General features: G+C 41.9%; 1 protein-coding gene across 2 annotated transcripts; it reads right to left on the bottom strand.

The window, feature by feature from the left end:
- Positions 1-15,751: 15,751 nt before the first annotated feature.
- Positions 15,752-19,188, bottom strand: LOC147901336 (protein NRT1/ PTR FAMILY 8.5-like). 2 transcript variants are annotated; one of them, XR_015541116.1, is made up of 6 exons: positions 19,012-19,188; positions 18,716-18,881; positions 18,254-18,471; positions 17,450-18,000; positions 15,999-17,283; positions 15,752-15,959 (listed from the first exon to the last, which is right to left on the bottom strand). XR_015541116.1 is itself a non-coding variant. In XM_087375454.1 (5 exons), exons 1-5 carry the CDS (start codon positions 19,012-19,014, stop codon positions 16,410-16,412), a joined length of 1,812 nt encoding a protein of 603 aa, XP_087231580.1. In that variant the 5' UTR covers positions 19,015-19,188; the 3' UTR covers positions 15,979-16,409. The 2 variants fall into 2 exon arrangements, 1 of the variants encoding a protein (XP_087231580.1); XM_087375454.1 differs by lacking the exon at positions 15,752-15,959 and having other exon boundaries at positions 15,979-17,283.
- Between the last annotated feature and the right edge of the window lie 4,776 nt (positions 19,189-23,964).

The following is a 23,964-nucleotide window of genomic DNA, read 5'->3' as shown; positions in this document are numbered from 1 at the left end:
CAAGCCCTATATCTAGCCTAGCAAGAGGCGACTAGAGAGCAGCAACATCAAAGACAACCTACCAAGCTAGGATTAGGGAAGGCAGGAGGGGCTAGGCCATATGGAAGGCTATAGAGAGCTCCATTATACTCATGGATTGCATGTCTAGTGGGAGAGACAAGTCCCTGGATAGGGAGAAGTCCAGTTATAGACCTGGACCTCACAGGGTTTATGCTTTCACTGTGCGAAGAAAGAGCACCTCAAGAGATTCTGCTATAGGTTAAAAGGAGAGCAGAAGAAGAAGACTAATGGTAAGAAGAAAGAGGATAAAGAGACCGAGGACGGACAGGTGAATGCTATCTTCAGTGATGGCAATGATGTAGATGTACGTTATGCATCTGCTTACCCACATTCTTTTTTGGTAGCCATGGATGATGTCTTGATGCAAGACTGGATCTTGGATTTTGGACCTTTTCATGTTACTCTGCATAGGGAGTGGTTTGCATCATATGATGCTCGCAGAAAGGGATTAATCAGATTGCATGATCAGCCATGTGACATTGTAGGTGCGGGAGATATCCATTTGGTATTTCCTCATGGTTCTACATTAGTGCTGAAAGATGTTAGACATGTATCAAAGCTTACAAAGAGTTTGATCTCTATGGATCAGTTGGATTATTTGGGTTATCATGTGTCCTTTAGCAGTCAGTCTTGGAAGATCACTAAAGGATGTCTGGTCATATCTAGAGGTGTAGTACCAAAGTTACAGAGTAGTCAGACTCCGTTATGTGACCACTTTTGGGTGTCAGGCTGTGAGGCATTTATGCAGGTACCTAGGGATATGAGAAGCAGGTTAAAACCTAGGCCTAGGAAGTGCTTCCTCTTGGGGTATGTATGCAGCCATGATCGCATCTTGGATGAGGATCCGATGCATAAACAATCCACAAAGACAGTGGTAGTTCGAAGAGTGGTGTTCCAAGAGGATGGACAGCCACTATATGATCCACGTGGAGGACTTTTGCCACTTGATGCAGTCCCAGGACAGCAACCGATACCACAAGAGGTTAGAGAGCCACAGGTAGTGGCACCTCAGGTTATGCATGATTATGCAGTGGGACTGCCAGGTGCTCTGGATGCACCTTTTAGGAGCCCGGATCATGGGTGTACATATTGATCGGGCGTTAGATGGTGATGATGACAGTGATATTGGGCTACTATATCAGCCATCTTATGGTGAGATTGGACCTCTGGATGTAGGTTCATGTGATGTTAGTAGGCTTGGACAACAAGCTGAAATTTAGACGCAGCATGTACATCCATCCGGTGATGATGAGGCTATGCTGCAGGATGTTAGGCTTCAGTGGGATTATGCCATGGATACTATTCAGATAGGGATAGCTTCCGCAGTGGGAGTAGTAAATCGACATATGGCTGACCATGATAGAAAGGTGTGAGAGAGAATGCAAGTCACAAAGGCTACTGATTCTGTAAACAGTCATACAATCCAGCTCCAAGATAGCATATGACACAACCGTATAGGTATTAATCTCACAGGTCTCAATCTTATATTTTTAAATCAAACAGTGTAGCACTTATTATATTCATTCAAAACCAAATTTGCAGGATTAGCCTTAGAGAGCAGCAAGTGCAAGTTGTACAAAAGATCCCAATAGCCTCCTTGGCACAAGAGGGTGTTCTCTTTCATCTAAAACAGAGTCTTCTTGAGAATGTTTCTTCCAATGATAGAATTCTTCACCCAAGGAAAAAACTGGTTGTAGGGGCTCATGAAAAATCTAGGTGGTGAAGTGTCTGGCTGCCCACACTTGCCAGAGAGCTTGTCTGGCCATCCGTGTGCAAGCATTCTAATACAAATACAAAATAAAACTCCTGGGAACAATGGAATAAACAGCCAACTAAATTTGTCACAATGTTGAACAACGTACTGTGCAACTGTGTAGCAGTCTTGTCCTCTCCAGCCTACATTTCTACATTCCTATATTTCATTGTATGAACATCAGTGCTTGGTCAAGAACATATTAACCATCTAGACTAGTGAGTCGAGGTGTGACATATTTAGTTAAAGAGAACCATTACATTTGATTTATAAAATAGCCATACACAGAGAGTTTTCAACAAACTATTTATAGGCCGAAGCATTACGCAAAAGTACAACGAGAATGAAATATAACAAGAACACAAAGCAACCAACCTTGCGGAGTAGCAAATATGTCAACGATGGATGCCATCACAGTACTCCTTGAGCATGATGTCGTGAGATACAAGCATCACAGCCTAAATGAGGCCAGTGGTAGACAAGTGACTGAATGAAAGGAAAATCAATTCATGCGTTTGCAACCTCATATGGGTTTTTAGTAGTACTTTAGCTAGAATAAAAGGTTGAAATGTGTAAACCTTTCTAATTTGTAGTTGTTGCAGTTCATCATCGGTCTGGTTCGAGGGCATCATTGGAGATACAAGCATCACAGCCTGAATGAGGCCAGTGGCACACAAGTGACTAAATGAAAGGAAAATCAATTCATGCATTTGCAACCTCATAGTGGTTTTTAGTAGTACTTTAGCTAGAATAAAAGGTTGAAATGTGTAAACCTTTCTAATTTGTAGTTGTTGCAGTTCATCATCGGTCTGGTTCGAGGGCATCATTGGGGTTTGGTTCGAGGGCATCATTGGAGATTGAGCACTTGCACAAGAGATCTTCACCTAGTCTCGAATTGTCTCCCACCTGTGTTGAAGGACTTCATCACAATCACCTTTGTAGACCAAGAAATCATCCTGCAAGATTTCCACACGCTCATCCTCTATCTACCCACTCCAATTTCCTTTCAAATCCTTCCCCTGGTTTGCCAGCTAATGCCACAAAAAGCATTCATCTCGGCTCTCCTCCCTCCTCTCCGTTCGTCGACTGTCACCAAGGTTGGCTCAACTTGTACCATTAGCAGAGATAGCAGCAAGAAATATTTCCCAATGAGGGGCTGTTGAAGGCCACACATGCAGGCAAGTAGAAAGAGAAAGCATATACTCAACTTTTTACTAATTAGGCTATCATACGAGACCCAGCCACATAGTGCAAAAGATGTCGCATGAGCTCATGTCAACACTGTAGCCAAACAAAGTCACCAATATAGGGATCTACTATTTGTGCGTTCACAAGAACAAACTCACATTTCCAAGGAGTTGCAAAGGTTGCCGCTATTTGATCCAGCTCCTGCAAGCTTTTCCTGAGCCAACACTACGGCAGTAAAGGATCAAGAAAGATCCATGCGAAGAAGCAAGGCATGCGCGGGCGTTTGTTATAGGGAGGGCAGCATAAGTGACGCAGGGCACCAATCTCGATAGCAACTCTAAGGAAACAGGGCAAGAGATGATGTGGAAGACAGAGGAGGGTGAGAGGAAGATTAGCCGGTAGGGCAAAATTTGATTTTTCCCTCTCAAAGGCCATAAACCCACAATAGGAATAATTAAAATATGTCAAGAGATCAATTCAATCAATCAGGAGAGATTTCAAAATCTAATGCCTAGAGGTGAGGAAGAGTGCATGAGTAACACGCATAAGGGAGCCTATGGCGCCTCGGGGAGTCGACGCTTGAAGAGATGTCGCATTGAGTGGGAAGATACCATGAGTGCTGAAGGTGAGCATGCTGTACCTAGCTAAATCGAGGAGGAGGAGGACTGACACACCAAGACCTCACCGCCAATGATGAGTGGAGGTGTCCCTCCTATGTGGAACCCTGGACTCAAAGATTCATAGTGGTTTCTCTCTGAGGATAGACAAATTAAAGATTTATAAATATTTATTCTCTGGGTCAATCATAGCTACAATTTATTTTTCTGATCAAGCATCAAGCTTTTTGTCCATACCTACAATTTATGCTAGGTCAACATCAAGTGAAGTAGCATTCAAATAAGCAAGCAACATTTTCATCAATCGAAGATCATCCTAGCGAATCTTTCTATCAATATTTTTCATCAAGTACCACTCTAGCAATGTTATCAGCACTCAATGTTCTAAAGTACAAGTTGAATACCTTCTTTTAACCAAGCATCTTAATTATAGGTCAAGAGTTATTGGATCAACAGGGGGATATGTCACACACACAAACACATATGGGGATGTGTGTGTGTGTGTGTGTGTGTGTGTGTGTGTGTGAGAGAGAGAGAGAGAGAGAGAGAGAGAGTCCAACTCCGAAAGCCATGCTATCTAAATTAGAATACAAGAGTGCCTTTAGCTCTCAACGTTTTTAAATAGAACAAGACATTTATAAAAAAGAAATAGTCTGATATGCAAAAGTTAAAAGTAAGAAATAAGCGGTCTCATATAGAAGTAAGAGAGGATCACTCGAACAAGTAACCCAGATGCAGAGACACAGAGATCTTGTTGCAATCGCAAAGTAACTAGAAATAGGCACGCGACTGAGACCAAGAATAGGCATGAAGAAGAAGATGTAGATTTGTGCAAAGCTGCAATAGCTTGTTGGACCTTCCTTGGTCTTCCTCGACCAAGGTTCATTAGTTTTCTTGGTCTCCCACACTGATTTTTTATTACAGACACACATTCATTCGAAGTTGAATCAATGGGATGTTGCATACAGTCATTTTCCAACGCACTTATGGGCAATGCATTTACCTAAGCCTGAACTGGTATTTCTAGAGTGGAACCTTCCTCCAAATAAGCTCCAACAGTCGTCATACATTGGACAATGCAAGGTGTATTTCATTTTACCTATTTTTAGTGAAATTTTCCCAGCATCGCAGCCATCGTAAGATCCTCGTCTTGTGCGATTGATTGGTGCAGCTCGTGGAGACCTTCCACTGCAATGACTTCAGCTGGAATGAGAGCAAGACTCGTTTGCTACTGCACCATGCTTTCCACCAAACTATTGTCCATGAATTGTTCTAAATCTTCCTAGCGCACCTTGTATAGCTTTGCATCTCCATCAAATAGAATTGAAAATGTCAATCTATTGGGATGAAATGCTTTGATAATCCCTTTGTACTGAAAATTACTGCTCTAGCTTCTGTGCTACTATGCTACCCTTTCTTGCCCATTCTATCTATGTAGTGTCCTTCCATGTCCTTGTTGAAGATAGAAGCATGAAGACATATATCCCTACTATATGACTTGATGAGGGGTAGACATAGTGCTAGTGATGGGCCTACCATAGGCCTAAGTTAGCCAAATATACGTTGGATATAAGGCCACGCATTGGTTCAGTTAAGGTACTGATTCAGTACTGAATTCAATTTGTACTATCTTGGATATATTGGCTAGTACATTGCATTCACATTTTATGCAGTATCAAACGGCTTCATGTTCAAATAGATAAAACCTCCACATTATTATCATTCTAGCAAACATTAAATGTTAACACTAGATTGTACTTGATTGTACAAGTCTTCTTTTGGGGCTTAATTCTATATATCTAGCCAAATTTTTAAATTTTAAATTTAATATGATGGTAAAATTTTCCAAATATATTTAGTTATTATATAAAACTTTGGTGAATTTTCATGGACTTTATTTATAACTTTATAATCTTAAAGGCTAAACCTAGCTCTTTTTTTAATTTTAGTTTCAAATTGTGGCGAATATAGTGAGCTTTTATTTTTATAAAAGCATATAAACTTTCATAAGCCATATAAAACTTTTGCTTATTAACGAAACTAATGCGAAAAAATCATCCCTGGCTCCATCTTCATCTTCTTGCACACAACCAAATTACTCCATCCACCTACACTACGTCCAGTCCTGCACGCAGTCAAAGCTTTCCATCGTCTCCTGCAAATGTTCGAGCTTCAAGTTCTAGGTTCTCATTGATGAGCTTCAAGTCGTATGGACTGGAGTAAATGCATATGATGCAAGTGAATTTGATATAAGAAGAACAATATTCACTTTGAGGGGAATCTTGCTATGGACCATCCATGACTGTCGACCTTATGGGCTCACTTCTAGTTGCTACACAAAGGGATACAATGCTTGTCTTATGTAGAATCTGAAATATATGGTGTCACAAGATGTTCCACGTACACGCATGGCACGAACATGCCTTTTTCGAGGAAGATACTCATCATGCCTTAAGAAGATGGAATATATAGGCCGTATGCGCTTTCTTCCAATGGACCATATTAGAAAGAATTGCATTCAAGGGCTCCACTGAATATAGAGAGCATCCTATATATCCTAGTGTCAAAGAAATAAAGGAATTTTGCAGACAAAGGGAGAAGTGGCTATTGGAAAGTAATAGGAGGCCTAAAGAAGATCCATGGTTATTGACTGGGTGGAAAAGATGGTCAATGTTTTATACATTGCCATATTGGGATATGGTTGCCTTTTATTGGACTTGTAGAGTACATAAGGATTTGTAGGCAGTGATATTGAGATCTAGATCATAATCTTCAAAGTTCTAGGATATTGTATTGAAGTGAACACCTTGTATTGAAGTGAGAACCTCTATGACTAGTAGACTTCTGTATTTAATGATGGCAACATGAATAAATTAAGTTGAGGAGGTCCAAAACCATCCTTGAAAGAGAAGGTGCATTTAACATAGAAGATATCTCCAAGTAAAAGGCCCCAGAAGCAGTTTGGCCTCGGAAGACGTTTGGGGATGTAAACAATGATTTCATCTACGCCTTTTTCATAGTGCCCATGAAGAGAAGTTGTTTCAACACATAGAAAGCATTCCTGCCGACTATGCCTGGGTTGTAGGTTATGGTGACAATATATTCATGGTGGGCCTGTGAAAATTTGCAGCTGCAAATGGTAAAAATTGGGTTGGAATCTTGAATATAGCATGGAAAGGAGTCACTGCACTAATCACAAATGCAATTGACAGTTGGGAATCTTTACTTGATGAAAGAGACGGTTTAACCAAGGCTGTTGACATGAAGAGGCTTTGTATCCCAGGAAAATTCTTCCTGACAAATGCAGTACGCATTGCTTTCAACTATCCACATCACGATAGACATTTCAACTATCATTAGTGTAACAAATGGTTGCACCATTGACTGTATGAGAAATGCAGTTGACAATTGCACCATTGAGTCTATGAGAAATGCAGCTGACAGTTGGGAATCTTTACTTGATGAAAGAGATGGTTTAACCAAGGCTGTTGACATGAAGAGGCTTTGTATCCCAGGAAAATTCTTCCTAACAAATGCAGTACGCATTGCTTCCAACTATCCACTCAGGCAGTCAATGCTTTCAAAGACATAGCAATATGTGCATTGAAGGTTAAGGCTCTCAGATAAGCCTTGAGTATGCATGCTTTGCTGAAGGTTGCAGCTAAGGCTATTGTTGAGACTTTAGAACCAAGTTTGTTCCTCCTCCTTCGTACTCTCTTAAGCTCATCAGAGTTGGAGCTGGATGTCAAGTTGCAATTTCTAGAACATTTGATTGAAAATGAAAATGACATTGAATGCTATTCAAGAGACGAGGATGCATGCAGGGCTTATGGAGGTAGGGGGGTAATGGGTGCAATATTTTTTGGGCTAAAAGAGGCTCTAAATCTTGGCAGACAACCCTTCATGAAGACTCTTGAAAGCCATCTTTGCTGCAAGCAGTTGTTTCCCTAGATTGTGCCTGGTTTGATCCCTGAAGCACGCTGAATTGCCCAAAGTCTGAGTTTCTTGAATGAACTGAATGAGTCCTTGGAGGGCCCTTTTTATAGGGTTGGATGTGCCCTAGACTGCCCGACCCAGTTTGTCAGTTAAGCGCATGGAACAGCAGACTGGCCCCCTAATCTGCTAAACCCCTTTGGTCCTAGATGCCTATAAATAGTGCATAGATTTTAACTGATATCTTTCCTCCATCCACTGCAATAACTTTGCAAGCTCATACAGATGCACCCTCTGGTCCAGGATATGCAGTAACATTCAGTCACTGCCTTGACCTGTAGGACCAGCCCCACACAATGTGCAGTCGGGCCACAAGTCCATGCCGCCTCTGCTGCACCTATTTTATGTTGCTGTCCTTCCTCAGACCTGCACCTTTCCTGCCTTAATCCTATCTGTACTGTTCAATACAGTTCTGTCTACCATCCTATCTATACTGTTCAGTACCATACCACAGATCATGTGCACCACCATGCGCATGCCCACCTATGTTGTAATTGTAGTAGTTTTAGCATGCTTGCTGTTGGTATTGATGCTGTTAGAACTGAGACTCGTGCCATAATAACTCTTCCCTGTGCAGAGTGATGGATAGTCGAGAGGGTATGTCTTAACATGAGGTGACCTCTACCTGAACCACGGAGCTGGCACATGAGAAGCGCATGGGGGAAGGTTGACATGTAGTAGGTGATGGGAAAGAGAGGGCTGGAATGAAGCTGCCATGTGGGTGGTGAACTGGCTGCCACATGGGCAGCAGAGAATAGTCCTTGGATTAATTTGTGGGTGGCTACATGGGCCACACTTGTTAGCAATTGGGGCTGACAATAAGCTCACATATAGGGCTGACATAAGCCCATCCATGAGCCCATATAGTGGCTTAATGGGCTGAGGAAGTACCTGCACATATGTGAGCAGCAAACAAAGGGGAATGGGGAATCTATAGGCTTGAGTAGGGACAATAATTAGTTTGGATCCTTCATTTAGAGTTCATACTATACCAATAGGAGTTGGTTATGTAGCAGTACAAGTTGATGATGCAATCATTAAGGATGCTTGTATATTTAAAGCAAATGCTGAGATTTAGACATTGGGTCAAGCCGTAGGCTTGAATGTTGCTTGGAAAACTCTTCATGTAATGTCTTTATAATTTTATATTTTATTTTGTTATGTAAAAATTATAATATTTATTTCTCAATTATCAAGTAAAATGTGTGTTATAAAAGGTAAAAGTTATTCCTTATAATTTTAGATGACTTCTTCACACTGTGTACTATGAGTACTAATGTACTTAAGACTTTTGATTAATCTTTCACACTTAGACAATAAATTTCATTCATGGATACCAAGTATCAAATATAAAATTTTAGTCATTTAAGATTCCAATGTCATGTAACCTTTTGCCCCATTTTAAAAGCTAGTAGAAGTTAATTTTTTTTTGTCCATTTTGAATGCTATTGTTTGTAAAATAAGAAATGGCAATTGTGATTTCATTTCTTGTCATTTGTAACATAATAACCGGCATTTTTTATGTCACTTTATTTCCATTTTCAACATGAAATCTTGCAAATTTTAAGTCATCTTTTGCCATTTCAAATATAATAAGTGATAATTTTTATGTCACCTTTTGCCATTTCAAACATAACTTTTATGTTACCTTTTGTCATTTCTTTCATAGTTGGTCTCAGTGCTATTTCATGCATTAAAAATGGCAAAAATATATGGTACTTTTGGTTGCCATTTCAATTATGAAAATGGCAAAACTATATGGCACTTTTAGTTACCATTTCATATGTAAAAATGGTAGAATAAATGGCACTTTTAGTTACCATTTTAGACATCAAAATGGTAAAAATATATGGCACTTTTGGTTGCCATTTTGCATGTGGATTTGGCAATACTATATGGCGCTTTTGGTTGCCATTTCATACATAAAAATGGCAAAATATATGGCACTTTTGGTTGCCATTTAAGACATAAAATGGCAAAAATATATGCACTTTTGGTTGCCATTTTGCATGTGGAAATGACAAAACTATATGGCACTTTTAGTTGCCATTTAATACATAAAAATGGCAGAATATATGGCACTTTCGGTTGCCATTTCAGACACAAAAATGATTGAAATATATGGCACTCTTAGTTGCCATTTTGTATCTGGAAATGGCAAAACTATATGGGACTTTTCGTTGTCATTTCATACGTAAAAATGGCAAAATATATGGCACTTTTTGTTGCCATTATGGACATAGAAATGGCACAAGTATATGGCACTTTTGGTTGCCATTTCCAAAAAATGGCACATGTGGAAATGGCGGCAAGGAAGTGCCATTTAATAATGTAGAAATGTCACTTTTGGGCTGCCATTTCTACCTACTTTTGTAGAAGTGTGTGTCAATGGTTTTGATTATATGTAGCACAAGAAAGCAATCAAAAAAAAGGTTTTTATCAAGACCATGTCTCTGAGTTTCATGAGCTCTATTGTGATGGAGAGTTTCACGAGCTCTATTGTGATGGTACGGTGTTTTTGAACACCACATTTATATGATGGATGTCAAAGTTCTACCATAATCCTATTGCATATGTCAATACTGCAATTTATCAACATAGAAACATATGCATTTGGCATTAATTTGATACATCTAATATACCAAATAAAAATTAACAGTTGTTGCAAGTTTGATTTTATTTTTGAACACCACATTTATATGATGGATGCCAAAGCTCTATAACAATCCTATTGCATATATCAATACTGCAATTTAATTTACTCCAATGAATCTTCCTAACGCAACGTCTATAAATTGGCTTTTGTTTGTGGTTTTGATGCATATCAAACAACAAACATCTTTCTTTCACTAGCAAATCAACAAATGTTTTGGCCATGGGGCCATGTTCACATCTATTAAGGCCTTTTGCCATAGCAACATACGGAAGCTTGTTGCTTGGGTTCTAGGAATTGGGAAAGTATTGTGCATGGTCTAGTCTCCCCCAACATAATTGAAACTTGGGTCCTCAATGGAGCTAATGTTTCAATAAAAAACATCAAATTTTACTTTTGAAGTAACTATATTTTATTTCGTGGGAATTGGGATTTTTCCAAATTCTCTAATATAGTGTTTTAAGCAGTATGTACAGTAATACATAGGCTTTAAGACAGAAATAAACTCTTTTAGGTATTTCTTGGAAAGCAACCTGAAGGCTTTCAAGTGGAGCTACGCTTTATGTTCGACTTTAAAGCAGTATTGAAGGCCAAGTGCACCTTGGTTTGCAAGGCTTTAAAAATGGTAGTGAAGGCTTTATTTGGTTATTTATAGTGACCATTTCTTGATCAGTTCATTATTGGTGTTTGAAGCTTTTGGCATTGTTACAAAGTCCTAAGTACCGCATTAAAGCCCCAATTACTGTTTAAAAGCCCAAAGAGCCTCTTTAAGACCTTAAGAACAACTTTAAAGTATTTAGCATCACTATTTTCAAATATTGAATTTCCCCTTAAAGATAGGGTATACATTTATATGTGGTTTGGTACCACTTTAAAGTGGTTAAAAGCTTGTTTCAACTTTTGTGAAACATCGTCAAACCTATATATTAGCTTTGTAGTCATTTATCACTTACTATTGATCTATAGTATAACACACGTGATGGCAAAAATCAGAAGGCTTAGGACATTACTGTTGGTGGTGGGCAAAGGATTGAGGATGTTATAGACATTGATAATGGCCCTCTTCTTGAGATAACTGATGAGTTGGCACAACTTTTCTGAGATCGACTCAATAATACAACACTATACTACAATCCCTTTGGTTTAGCTTTCCTAGCCCATTGGCTTCATATGACTAAAGTTTTATACAAGCAATCTTGTTAAAAATTTTAATTTATCGACTATCATTAATTTTCCTTTTGTCGCCTAACAAAGCATATTTCCATTTTGACTCTATGTTTAGATTAGCTTATCCTAACCATCTCTTAATTTTTTTCCATATTGCTTTTGTTACTGTGTAATTCCAGGAGACATAAAGTGTGCCTTTGGTTTGTGTTAGCAAAATATACAACAATAGGTGCCATTAATCCATTTTGTTCACACAAGTACTATTAATGAGATACCGAGTTTTTTGTTTTCTACAATTTGGAAATGATTTACAACTGAGGGTTGAAAGTTGTTGTTGCATAGGTGGTGCCAAGTTCAATCATTGCAAAGACATTATTATGTGGTGACTCAACACCTTTTCCTTGTATGTCAATGTTGGAAATTCTAGCAATGTTTATATTAGCAGAGTATTATGTGCCCAAGCTTTTGCGCTTTTGGTTTTTTTGGTCCCTTGTTTGGATCACTTGCACAAGGATGTTGATTGTTTGCATTGGGAGTCTATCAAGGCTACGTAGTAGTAGAGGATCAAACAAAAGGCTTGGGTCCAAAAGAAGTGATTGAGGGCCCTTATTAGGCTCATAGAAGACCCAATTATCAATCTACAAATGTAGTCCACTACCGTTGTGTTTTTTGTCTACTAGATTTGGAAAGGGAACCATGCCCTCTATCTATTGACAAGAGGGATTTGATTTTAGATGTTAACAATCTTTGGTGTGCACCATTTGAATAGGGCGAAAATTGCCTATGTACACAATAGAAATGATTGTGGAAATGGTCAAGGGGAATTCATTACGCGATGCAAACCTCTTCATTCAGTGAGCTTTGAAGCATGGAGTTTCTTTGAGGTGCCTAGGTTGTTTAGAACTTTGTCTTTCTACTTTGGCAAGTACAGTGGTAGATTTTCCAAAGTATTCCACTAAGACCATGTCAAGAAAAGTGATCATAATAATGTGCCTCACACATCGGAGCTAGTCATGTTCAAACTTATTGGTCTCATTACAAAGATGAGTTTTCACCTACAAATACTCTCCAAATACTATTATCATCAATGAGACTCCATACAAGTGCTTCAGGAACCCGAGACACTGCTATGTCATACTGTCAATGCCCTCGTGAGACGAGGGAGTAGCTCACCACTACGTTGATGCATATTACACATATTAACATTGTTTACATGAAACCATTGTACATGGAGAGAGATCACTAAATGATCCCATACTTGGACCCAACGTGGCCATGCAATCAAAGAGATTTATGCAAGCTTTAGGGAGTGCTAGAGAGATGCATAGATCACACTTGGAGCCAGAGTTTAGCTTTTCAGATGGCCAAGGTGAGGATAGTCTCCCTTATATCCGAGATGAGGATGGGTATGACATGATGGATATGATTTTAGACACATGATGTCACATGTACATGCCAATGTTTCAGTCCAAGAGCATCATGTGGGAGTTGCACTGAACACGCTTGTCAGACAATAGTGTCTCGACTTTATTGAGGTTAGTGCATTTATATAAATTGATGGTTGGTTCTTATTTTAACAATTATTAGTATCACATTCTTAATCTTTTGTGCATATATGAATCACAATAGGTTGCTCCAAAAGATGTTGCTTGAACCAAATACCATGCTTGCGTCAAGGGGTTGGCAAGTGTTGTGATGGATTATAACACTGTTCACACTTGTCCAAATGATTCTATTCTCTTTTTCAATGAGCATGAGGATTTGGTTAGTAGTCTAGAGTGTGGGAGCATTGTTATAGATAGAAGTCTTGCAAGGTGAGACTATCCCAATAAAGGTCTTGTGACACTTTTCGATCATCTCGAGAATACTACATATGTTTAGGTGTAAATCCATGCCATAGTTGATGGCATGGCATGCTACACATCACTCCACTATTCGAGGGTTCCTCTAGATTATGCAGATTGAAAGCACAAATGATAGCATGTGGCCATAATTTGTAAAGGAGCCACATAACTTTCTTGGGCTTGTGATGGATGGTGTGAATCCTTTTGGGTTACACTCAACATCTTGGTCAACATTGCTTGTAGATTTGGTTAATTAAAACATCCCACCATGATCGAAGATAAAGAAGGGACACCTTATGCTTGCCTCCTTGTGCTTAGGAAGTACAAGGAAAAGGATATGGATGTGTATATGGCACCATTGATAGAGAAGCTTCGCACCCTATGCAGAAGCATACATGTCTTTGAGATTTGTAGAGCTCTGAGGCATATTGATTATGTTTTGATTACAGAAACTTTAATGTGAATCATGCATGACTTCCAGGTATAAAGAGTGCTCGGGTACCTTTTTGCAGTGTGATCTATGCATGCCTAGTGCATGTAGACCTCTTCAAACAAGTGGGTATCATGCTTGCCCTAGTCGCGATGATAGTTTGGTTGCATGATGCTCCTCACATCTAAAGGAAATTGTTTATGAAGTTACTTAATACCTCCCATGTGACCATCCTGCATGTGAACCTTTCTTTAAGGCAAGTGGTTAATTTTCGGCTTGGAGAGTAAACAGGGAGCATCCTCCACCCGGTATGAAGAGGTTATCGATCTTTCACGAGCTCCGTGATTGGGGTCCACCTACAAATCCATCATCACTTAGATTCCATGCATAACTTAAAGAATGTGGGCACTTCTAATTGGGCACATTTGGTTGGTGAGAGAAACACATGGGGAGCATGAGAAGACTTCAAGAAATGGATAGGATGTTCGAGTTGCAGCCCCAAACCCGTGGTAGTAGGGTTTTTCTCCCAGAAGCATCATGGATCTTTTCCAAGAGAGAGGAGGCAATGGTCAAGAAGTACAATTCCTCTTTTTAGACATAGATAATATACAGGGCTGGGACAAGCAATCGGTAAGAGAGCAAACTAAGATTGATGTCTTTTTAGACATACAAGGCTGGGACAAGCAACCGGTAAGAGAGCAAACTAAGATTGATGAAGATAAATGCATCCCTAAAAGGAAATAATAAAGTGATCAGTCATCAATAGGGTTCTCCCCTCCATGGACATAGGTGAGTGGTTCAGATCTCATTATTCAGCAACAACAAAGACATGCCAATATCTCATAGCAACACAAAAGGACAAGATTAAAGTCTTGTCAACAATCCATGTCAATACAAGGCATGAAATTCTAGTTAGGACAATGCAAAACCTAGTCAAGTCAAGAATCCCACTAAGCCAAAATTTTGGCAAAGTACTACAAAAGAAGAGCAGCAATTGAAGAATGTTGAAAGCCTAAACACCATTGACTGGTTCTTTAATGTACCACATGTAGTTAAGCTCACATATAATAGATGACCCTTAGCCACCCCTTCGCATTCTAATTTTCAACCTTAGTTCTTATGCACACCTCTGCAATGGATCATAATGCTCAATAACTTTTAGTTATTTATGATGTAACTTTTGTCTCGTGCATTTTAGGCAACACACACACACACACACATTGAGAGTTGACCCTTAGCCACCCCTTAGCATTTATAATTTTAAACATTAGTTCTTATGCATACCTTTGCAATGGATCGTAATGCTCAATAACTATTACTTATTTATGATGTACCTTCATGATGCATTTTAGGCAACACACACACACACACACACACACAGAGTTGACCCTAAACCACCCCTTAGCATTTCTAATTTTTAACATTAGTTCTTATGCACACCTTTGCAATGGATTGTAATGCTCAAATAACTATTAGTTATTTATGATGTACCTTTTATCTCATCATGATGTATTTTAGTCAACACACACGCGACTCTCTCTCCCCCCCCCTCCCCATCCCATATGACTCTCTCTCTCTCTCTCTCTCTCTCTCCTCCCCATCCCATATGACTCTCTCTCTCTCTCTCTCTCACTCTCTCTCTCTCACACACACATATCCTCTCTCTAAACCCCCCCATTCTGTAGCCGTTAATATGACCCCCCAATCCCCCAATATGCCCCCTTTAACCATGTAGGTACTCAATTATAATTTTCATAAAAAATATTCAATAAAAATTTTGCATATGAAAATTTTCCATCCAAACATTTATGTTCCAAATTTTTGCTTAAAATATTTGAAAAAAAAACCAACCCTAGCAATTTTTTTTTTTTAAATTTAATACAAGCAAATATAGTTTTTCTCGCTATGGGAATTTTCTTTCAAAAATTACGAGTACTCTCTCATCGATCCTCATCATGAAAATAAGTGTTGTGAATTTTTGAACTCGAACGACCATTAGAGTACACTAGAGTACACTATGAACATGGATAATAATTGCTTCTTGGTTTGTTCTATAGTTTAAGTGTTGTGAATTTTTGAACTCGAACGACCCATTAGATTAGAGTAAGTGAGCCATCTTGTATTATGAACAGCTTTAGGTTTGTTCACTCCGAATTTCAATTTCACGTGCATGGTTTGTAGTACGCAGCTCATAGACGGCCGGCGTTCAAGAGAGACCGGTCACTGAGTGCTCTTAAAGATTGTCAGTTCGAACCTTATCATTTTTCATGGCCGTAAGCATTTATACGTATACCTTTCGGTCGTGCATAGCTGGACTGGTGGGATATGTACAAGGCTCCATGGTAGAATGGCGCTGGGAGAACAATGTTTTTCACGGCTACACGGAGGGAGGCTTTCTGTATATCAAAAGTATATTTAGAAGGCTGTAGCCGCGGGGTGGATAAGTAGAGTAGAATAGGGAAGGTGCAGTGAGCAAGCTGGGCATGGGAGAGGTGGGCTATGATCGAAGGAGAAGAAAAGGCGGAGGGGATACCAAACTCGGCAGTGGAGGTGTGTATTCAGGCGAAATCTAGCAGGGGAGAGCAAGTACTGGGAAAGGTGGGTGCAGAAGAAGAGGCGGAGGAGGGGATAAACTATTTGCAGTGGACCGAAAGGAGGTTGTAAGTAGACGTATGTCCATCTTTTGTTCCGCGCAAGTTTGTGTTCAAGCGTCGGGGGAGGCGGAAGGGTGGACGACGGAAGGGGTGGTGGTGGAGGGGGAGGAGGAGGGCATGGGGAGGGCGGGGGGGGGGCGTGGGGGGGAGGAGGAGCAGTACCACAGGGCAGCGGCGACGAAGATGGCAGTATTGAGAAGAGTAAGGGCGACGAGGAGCCAGAAGAAATAGTCGAGGTGGCCGCGATTGAGATCGCCGGCCGGGATCCAACCCGGCCGGCGTCCGCCGGCGGTGGAGAGGCGAACTACAACGGAGACAAGAACCGAGCTGGCATAGCTGCCCAGCGCCAGGTTGGCCAAAGAAAGCGCACTCACCATGCCACGCATCGCATGTGGCGCCTCCGTGTAAAAAAAATCCATCGCACCCACCACTACAAACACTTGTGACGCCCCCAATATTACCTGCTGTGGCACCTGCCACATCACACTCAGCCTCCTTGGCGCCGCCCTCAGCCTCCTCATCTCCACCAACGCCGCCACCGCCATCCCCACCGCTCCCACCACTTGCCCTACGCTCATCCTTTGTAATTGCGTTAGTCCTTCCTTCCTTCCCGTCACCGCCCTCGCCACCGGTACCACCGTCCTCGGGTACAACACCGTGCACAGAAATATGCTCACCACGTTGAACACGCTCAGCGACGCCGGCGGCACCTTGAAGCCGCCCCGCCCCAGATTCGTGTCCATCGCCGCCGCTTGCTCCACGAACAGGGTGTTGATCTGCGAGAAGACCGCGGAGAAGAGGATGGCGCAGAGCCAGATGGGGAGCATCCGGCACAGGCATTTCACCTCCTCGACGTGAGTCACGGTGCTGAGGCGCCACGGATCCTGCTCGTTGGCCACTTTGATGGCGGCTTTGTCCAAGAACCTGGCGAAATACTCATCGCAGCAAAAGGATCAGCAGAGAAGCGACGCCCATGGCGGAAACAACAGAAACGCAACAAAAAGCCAGGAACGCCACAACGCCGCCACAACGCAACAAAAACGCCCAAAAACGCCCACAGAAACGCCCAGAAGCGCCCGTTAAGCTTTACCTGAACCTTGGCGTGTGCTCCATCTTCCTGCTGCCTTGCCTCACTAACTCCTTCTCCGCCAGCTCGTGTAACAGCCCTGTATCCTCCGGCACCTTCACCCTCCACTTCCTTGCCATCGCCACCAATACCTGCGCTGCCCTCGTGAACGGATTTCCTCCAACCCTGTACTGCCTATACGTTCCAAATCCGATCGCAAACACCAGGAACGCCACCGCTCCTACCCCCGTGGTCAGCCAGTACCCCAACGCCCAGCGGCCTTGATTCTCCAAGAACACGAACACCGTATTGGCGAAGATCGCGCCTACGTTAGTGGAGAAGAAGAGCCACCCGAAGAAATAGGTTCTCTCCGTCTCGGTGTCGAACTGGTCAGCTCCCAAGGCCATGAAAGCCGGCAAGTAACCGCCGCTGCCCAGCGCGATGATGTAGATGGCTATGAAGAATACGTTTACGCTTACTCCCGACGGCTGGGGACAGCTCAAGCTCGCAGGTGTAGGGCAAGCCGCAGGCTTCAGCGCATTCAGGGTGACGGACAACGCGAGCAAGACCAAACCCTGCAAACAATTGGAAAGACACGAGTTTCGTTCACCTGTAATGTCGCGCAGTTGGGCACAATTTCCTGGAAGAGTCAACAATAATCCCTGATGTACTCTCTCACAGCTTCCTATCCTTTCTGCTTCTCTTATTAATTACTGCTACGCCAGCTTCCCACTCTCCATCTGTCATTGCTACGATTCCTATCTTTGCTATAATAAGCTAGACGGCCCAAACAAACTCCTGTGTTGAAGAAGGCGGAATAATCCTCACCACTATATGGACGACTTGAAATACAACACAGGTCCACAGACGTCCCCAGTAGGAATCGCCCAGAAATCCTCCTAACAGAGTCACCAGCCACATTGTTCCAAACCAGTTGGTCACGTTGTTTGCCGCTGTTGCGTTGCTCACTCGTAACACCCTCGTAAAATAAAGCACCAAATTGGTGCCTACCGCCAGATTCGCCACATTCCACAGCGCCTGATTTGCTGTCAATTCAACATATCTGTAAATAAGCAACCCCTGCCTTGTCTAATCCAGTTACGTATCAAAACACGCTTGCTCCTGTACCCACGCTGAAGTAGCAAACACAGCTTCCCAAATCACATCGCAGCTAGCAGCAAGCGGCTGCCCTACTCTTTTAGGAACATCACAATTGAATCCGCAACGTAAGATATCAGACTGCCCTACTCAGCTAGCAAGAATTTGCAACAACGAAATCTCCTTCATTACCCAGTATGAAGAACGACGTCTTTCTCCCTCCGTGGTTCTTCGTTGCTGGTCTTCCCAACCAATCCAGTGCCTCGGCCTCAGCCTCAGCCTCGTGTCCTTCCTCCATTTTCTCAACATGAAGCGACGACTTAACACTAGGCCCAAACGCCTTGCTCGCTTCATTATCCTGAGAACATGCAAATGGAGAACTGTTATCTCGTAAATGGTATTGAATAATTTCACCGGGGAAACTTCATCAGCGAACGAGAATCACAAGATCCGAGCTACTCTACAGCGCAAGAGGATGAACGACATACCATTGCAACCGACTTGGAGGAAAACAGCTAGCAGCTGCAGCAGGGAATAGGTGGCTAGTGCTTCCGCCACTGGGGATAGAAATCCAAACTCACTTCAGACTTCGGCAGATTTCAAAGAGCATGCGTAGAGGGCGACATGCTTCCCGTCAAACCATATAAGTCGGAGTGACAAGAGTTGGGTACGGATGCAAACGACGAAGGTAGAGGATTCCTTATTGTAATGTCACATCGATGGTGGAGAATGTACTACGAGACGGGTGTGGAAATTGGTGGACTCTAGAAGAGCCTGTGCATACGGAAGCAAAAGATGCGCAATGGACTCAATGGAGTAGTAACTCTCTTCAGCAATTGAAGCAAAAGATGTGCAATGGAGTCAACGGAGTAGTAACTCTCTTCAGCAATTTTAACATCGGATGGGTACAATGAAGCCAATGGGCACTAATGATGGAGCTAGATGTCACCTTGCAATTGGCTAAATGGGAAATGGCCTGAACCACTTGTCCCTTGCCAAAGTGCACCAACGTTCCATTGAGTCACCCGGTCAAGCATTTTTTGGCTCCTTGTGCACACCCTTTGGCGAAGGGGAGATGAGAGATCGAGGTCCTAGACTCAAGTGACGGTCAGTGTTCACCGAAAACCTTATACAATGAACTTTAATTTCCACTACTTAAAAACATTTTTTCAATTTGTTATTCAATTCGTTTTGATTTGTATATCTTACTTTAGTATTGATTGGTTTGCGAAAGTTAATAGCACTTTTTTTGTTTTGATCACGGATGTCGTAAACCCCCGCTTTCCCCGGCCCCGTGCGGGGGGAACTTGCCACTATAATACGCAATTATGTATAGCAAAACACAGCTCCTGCCTCTCCATATTATTCGATTCCTGCAACCAATCCAATCAGCGCCAAAGGGCTTTCTCGATTAGTTTCTGCTAAACGAGAAATGAAAAACAACGAACGGATTATCGGCTCGAATCCGATAGCGAGTATCCATTACTAGTGTCTTCCGATTCGTAGATAGGGCTTTTCCGTGGCAAGCATGCGCCCAGACTGCCGTTTCCAGGCATGGCTTGTGGTGTTGGTTATTAAAGCTGGGGATAGATTGATTGGGAAATCGATCGGCTTTTCAGCCGGCCAGGCACTTCCAGCCAACCAATAATCCATTTACCTTCACACCGGGAGACAGTTTCGTTATTTATTTGGTAAATAGGAGTGTGACGGTGGGTTGGATGGGAGACCCAAGTACCCCCCGGGACCAACGCTTAAACAGTCCGGGGCATGAAGAACTGAATGAGTTCAATATCTCAAGTTTTTTTATTCTTCACACTGCTGGAGTCCCGACTCCCAGATATCTTAGCCCCAATTAATTAAGGATGCGACTCGTGAGGCCTCATATGCATGGTGCTCGGTGGCAAAAGCAGGGCTACGACGCATGTGGCCAGTGATGTATTGTCCTCTGCAGCACAGTAGTTCAGTGAGTGCACCATTGCAGTTGCGCCACCGGTAACGTAAGAGCTCATACGGCATTGGCCCACTTGGAGACCAAATTCATGCAGGTATCCGAAGGTATTACACAGATTCCCTACCGACTTCAGACATCTGCAGTCTTTGCGTCAACCGAAGGGGCTTGAAAAGTCACTATTGATTGTTGATCAACTTGGGCACTTGCTCTACTGAGGAATCGTGAGGATTCCAGCAAACTGCAACTTAGTCAACTCGAGTCTAGCAATATCTATTCACCACCGGCAGGGATGACCGCATCTCTCCATCGCTTGAGGCCTCTAGTATTTCCCCCCTCCGTGAGAAAAATGCTGTAACTCAGTGCTAGCAGTGTAAAAGGCCTAAAACGGATTACTCGTGCCTTTCGAAATGAATGTGCATTGTCATGCGTGGATCATCTATGAGGGGAAGCAAAACTTAACCCAAACTCTGAACACGCCTGGGGCCTGGGCCGTGGTCGGTCCTGCAAGCGTCCGTTTAACTTTCAGTGTCCACCGGCCCCCCATCTACGTGTACGTTTGTCCATTTACGACACCTTCAAAGGAAGAGATGCCGAAACGGAGTCCTACTTTTCAAGCACACGTTTCCGATGCTAAAAGCAAAAATTCGCCTCGGAGTTCAACCTGAACGAGGACAACGATCAGATTATTTGACACCCCATTTCCGATGCTTAAATCATCATATTTTTCAGCGCCTTGTTTTGGCCGTCGGGCCTCTGGCCTCTGACAGATCCGCCGATCACAACCACCTATTTTGCGCACTGATCTTTGGCTAGGTAGGGCGATCGCCTTCACTCCTGCCCTCTCTAGCTCCCTCAGCTTTGCCTATGGCCTTGGCCCTTTGCCTTCCTTTGCTCCAGCCTCCACACCCCTCCTTTCCCTCTTGGCGCAACCATCCCTGGTATCATTTTGCTTCACACCTGCAGGAATTAACAACCTACACTTTCGCTTCGATGTTCCCGGAAACTTCGTCCGATGCTACATTTTCTTATTATGTGCTAGTTCCAAGACCACCGGTGTCTCTTTGAAAATACTCACGTTTATATATATGCATACGTATATACGTTTCATGTAATGTATTTGAATTCAAGCCCGTAAAGAATACATCGATTGCCAATTTTCGCAAGCAATGGGTGGTATCAATGTAGGATTATTGTTTATATCACTATATAGGACAGAGTAATCAACAAAATCCACATTCTCACTTTTTGGTAGATTAGGGGAGCATACGAGATTCAAACATCTGCAATTGAGTACCCTTCATAGTACTACAACAAATTGCAGCCACGTAATTTGCATTCATACAGAAGGAGGAGGTGGCTTCACCATCATGATCAAGCCTCGTCGAGGCAGTGAAGCAAAAAAGAGGATAACCACACGATAGGAGGGAAATGTCGCAGTGGATAAGTTTTCGATCCTTAACTTGAGATCTAGAATATCAACTCCAATTTGGGAGCTCAATCAATATGCATCTATCATCTTGAGGTGTTCAAAGTCAAGATAAACAATCTCCTCCCACATGGGACTTCATAGGTTTGCATACGATTCTAAAGTTGAACATGAAAAATAATGTCGTTTCAACACTTTAGGCATATAGCCTTTATGGATATTTACGGCATGTACTTCTTCGGGACTAGAAATGAGAGGTACCTATGGGCAGTTTCTCCCATACCTCCTACAATACAAAGTTAAGGCTCGTGCTTGAGTCGATGAGTGCGTCACAATTCTAAATCATCCTATTCTCCACATGAAACCTTAGCGACACCCTAGTGGTATCTACTGTTATATCCTCCGTATCTTAATTGTGAAGAACTTTGGCACTTTTGAGCCCTTTCTCTTCCATGGCAATGATGACTAAGCTGCTCCTGTAATGTTGTCCTCCTATGGTGATCATTATGTCCAAAAGTATACCTGAGGCTATCACTCACAAGTCTTCCATTCAAACTTAAAAGGGAAATGTCTTCTGTTTCTCCATGTTGAGCTTTTTTACGAGATTATCAAGGAAGATGTTCAAGCTAGACCCACCATCCACAATTGCTCCATGTATATTCTGGTTTTTTATGCCTATGATGATGGGCCTACTGCCTCATCAACCACTAGTGTATCAATGTGACTGGAATGGTGGCTAAATTGTCCATCATGCTTGTAGTAGTGCGGTTATGATTTATCACATAGCTCATGATAACAGGGACTAAATGTAGCAATTACTTGATGCTATATTGATCTTCAAATCTCTAAAGTTTTCCACAACTTGGTGGTGTTTTCTTTGCTTGGTTTATTATCTTTGGTTAGCTCTACCATAACTGTGCATGATGTGAAGCCGAGTTGGGGACTTCGTACTCAATATTGTGCTTGGGCCTAGATTCAAGCTACCTTGTAAGGTTTGCTTGGTCCTCAAGTTGTGGATTCTTTCTTTGGTGCTCTCACTACCTCTTAGACTTGCACTCTTGTTCATTTTGATGCATGTTGATTGCTAGAGACTTACCGTTCAAATCATTGGGAATTTGGGTTGTTGCTTTAATAATTGGTCCTTCCAATCGATATCTTTTTGGATTAGGGTTGTGCCCTTGGTTGCTCGGGGATCATCACTTGTGGAGTGATTCCCTAGATGGACTTGTGCTTGGGGCATCTTAGTCACAAAATCAGGATATAACATACCTACCTCCATTGTACTTTCGAGGCAAAAAAGTTTTGCATTTGAAACTAGACTAAGAATGTATTTAGCAACTATGTGGGGCATGTTATGGGCCAGGGAAGAAACCCCTTCAAGGGTTTGCAATAAGACTTGTGTACGTATTAACATTAGTTAGCGTGATAATTTATTATTAAATGTTGACGTGTGCATTTGTGTGTGTATATCTATCACCATGTTATCCAGCTTCACATAGTTATTTCCTTTTGGAGCTAAATACATTCATTTCCATTAAGAATTCACTGAGATCATTATCCCACACAACTTGGAAATTTGTGTGCCTCCATTTCTACTCGGTTCCTCCATGAAGATGGAAGACTTTGATCAGATGGTAGAATGAAATTTTTTCCCCACAACATTTAGTTCCTAAAAGTATGATTTTCCACTACATTATGAATTTCAACCTCTAGCATAGCAAGAAAGCACATTTTGAGGGTTGAAATGTTAAGGGGAGCAAATTTTCCTTATGTGACATCACTAACTACATTCATTTTCACATAGAAATGTAAGTGTGAAATTAGTTTCTTCATCAAAATGGAAGAATTTGATCAATTGGCAGAAGGGATAAATGTTCCTCACAACATTTTGCCCTAAAAACACATTTTCCCACTATGGTGAAAATTTGGGCCTTTGGATACCACCCAAATATCATAGTGGGAAAGTTGTGTTTTACCCTAAGAGACATATTTTCATACTTGATGTAAATTTGGCCTTTGGGCACCACCCAAAGGACCAAATTCACATCGTAGTGGGAAACTCTA

This window comes from Dipteris shenzhenensis, chromosome 6, assembly GCF_047967505.1.
Source record: "Dipteris shenzhenensis isolate YYH24624 ecotype China chromosome 6, Dip_SZ_1.0, whole genome shotgun sequence".
Classification (NCBI taxonomy): Eukaryota; Viridiplantae; Streptophyta; class Polypodiopsida; order Gleicheniales; family Dipteridaceae; genus Dipteris; species Dipteris shenzhenensis.
The sequence above is the reverse complement of the archived record's forward strand: the minus strand, read 5'-3'. Positions and strand labels throughout refer to the sequence as shown.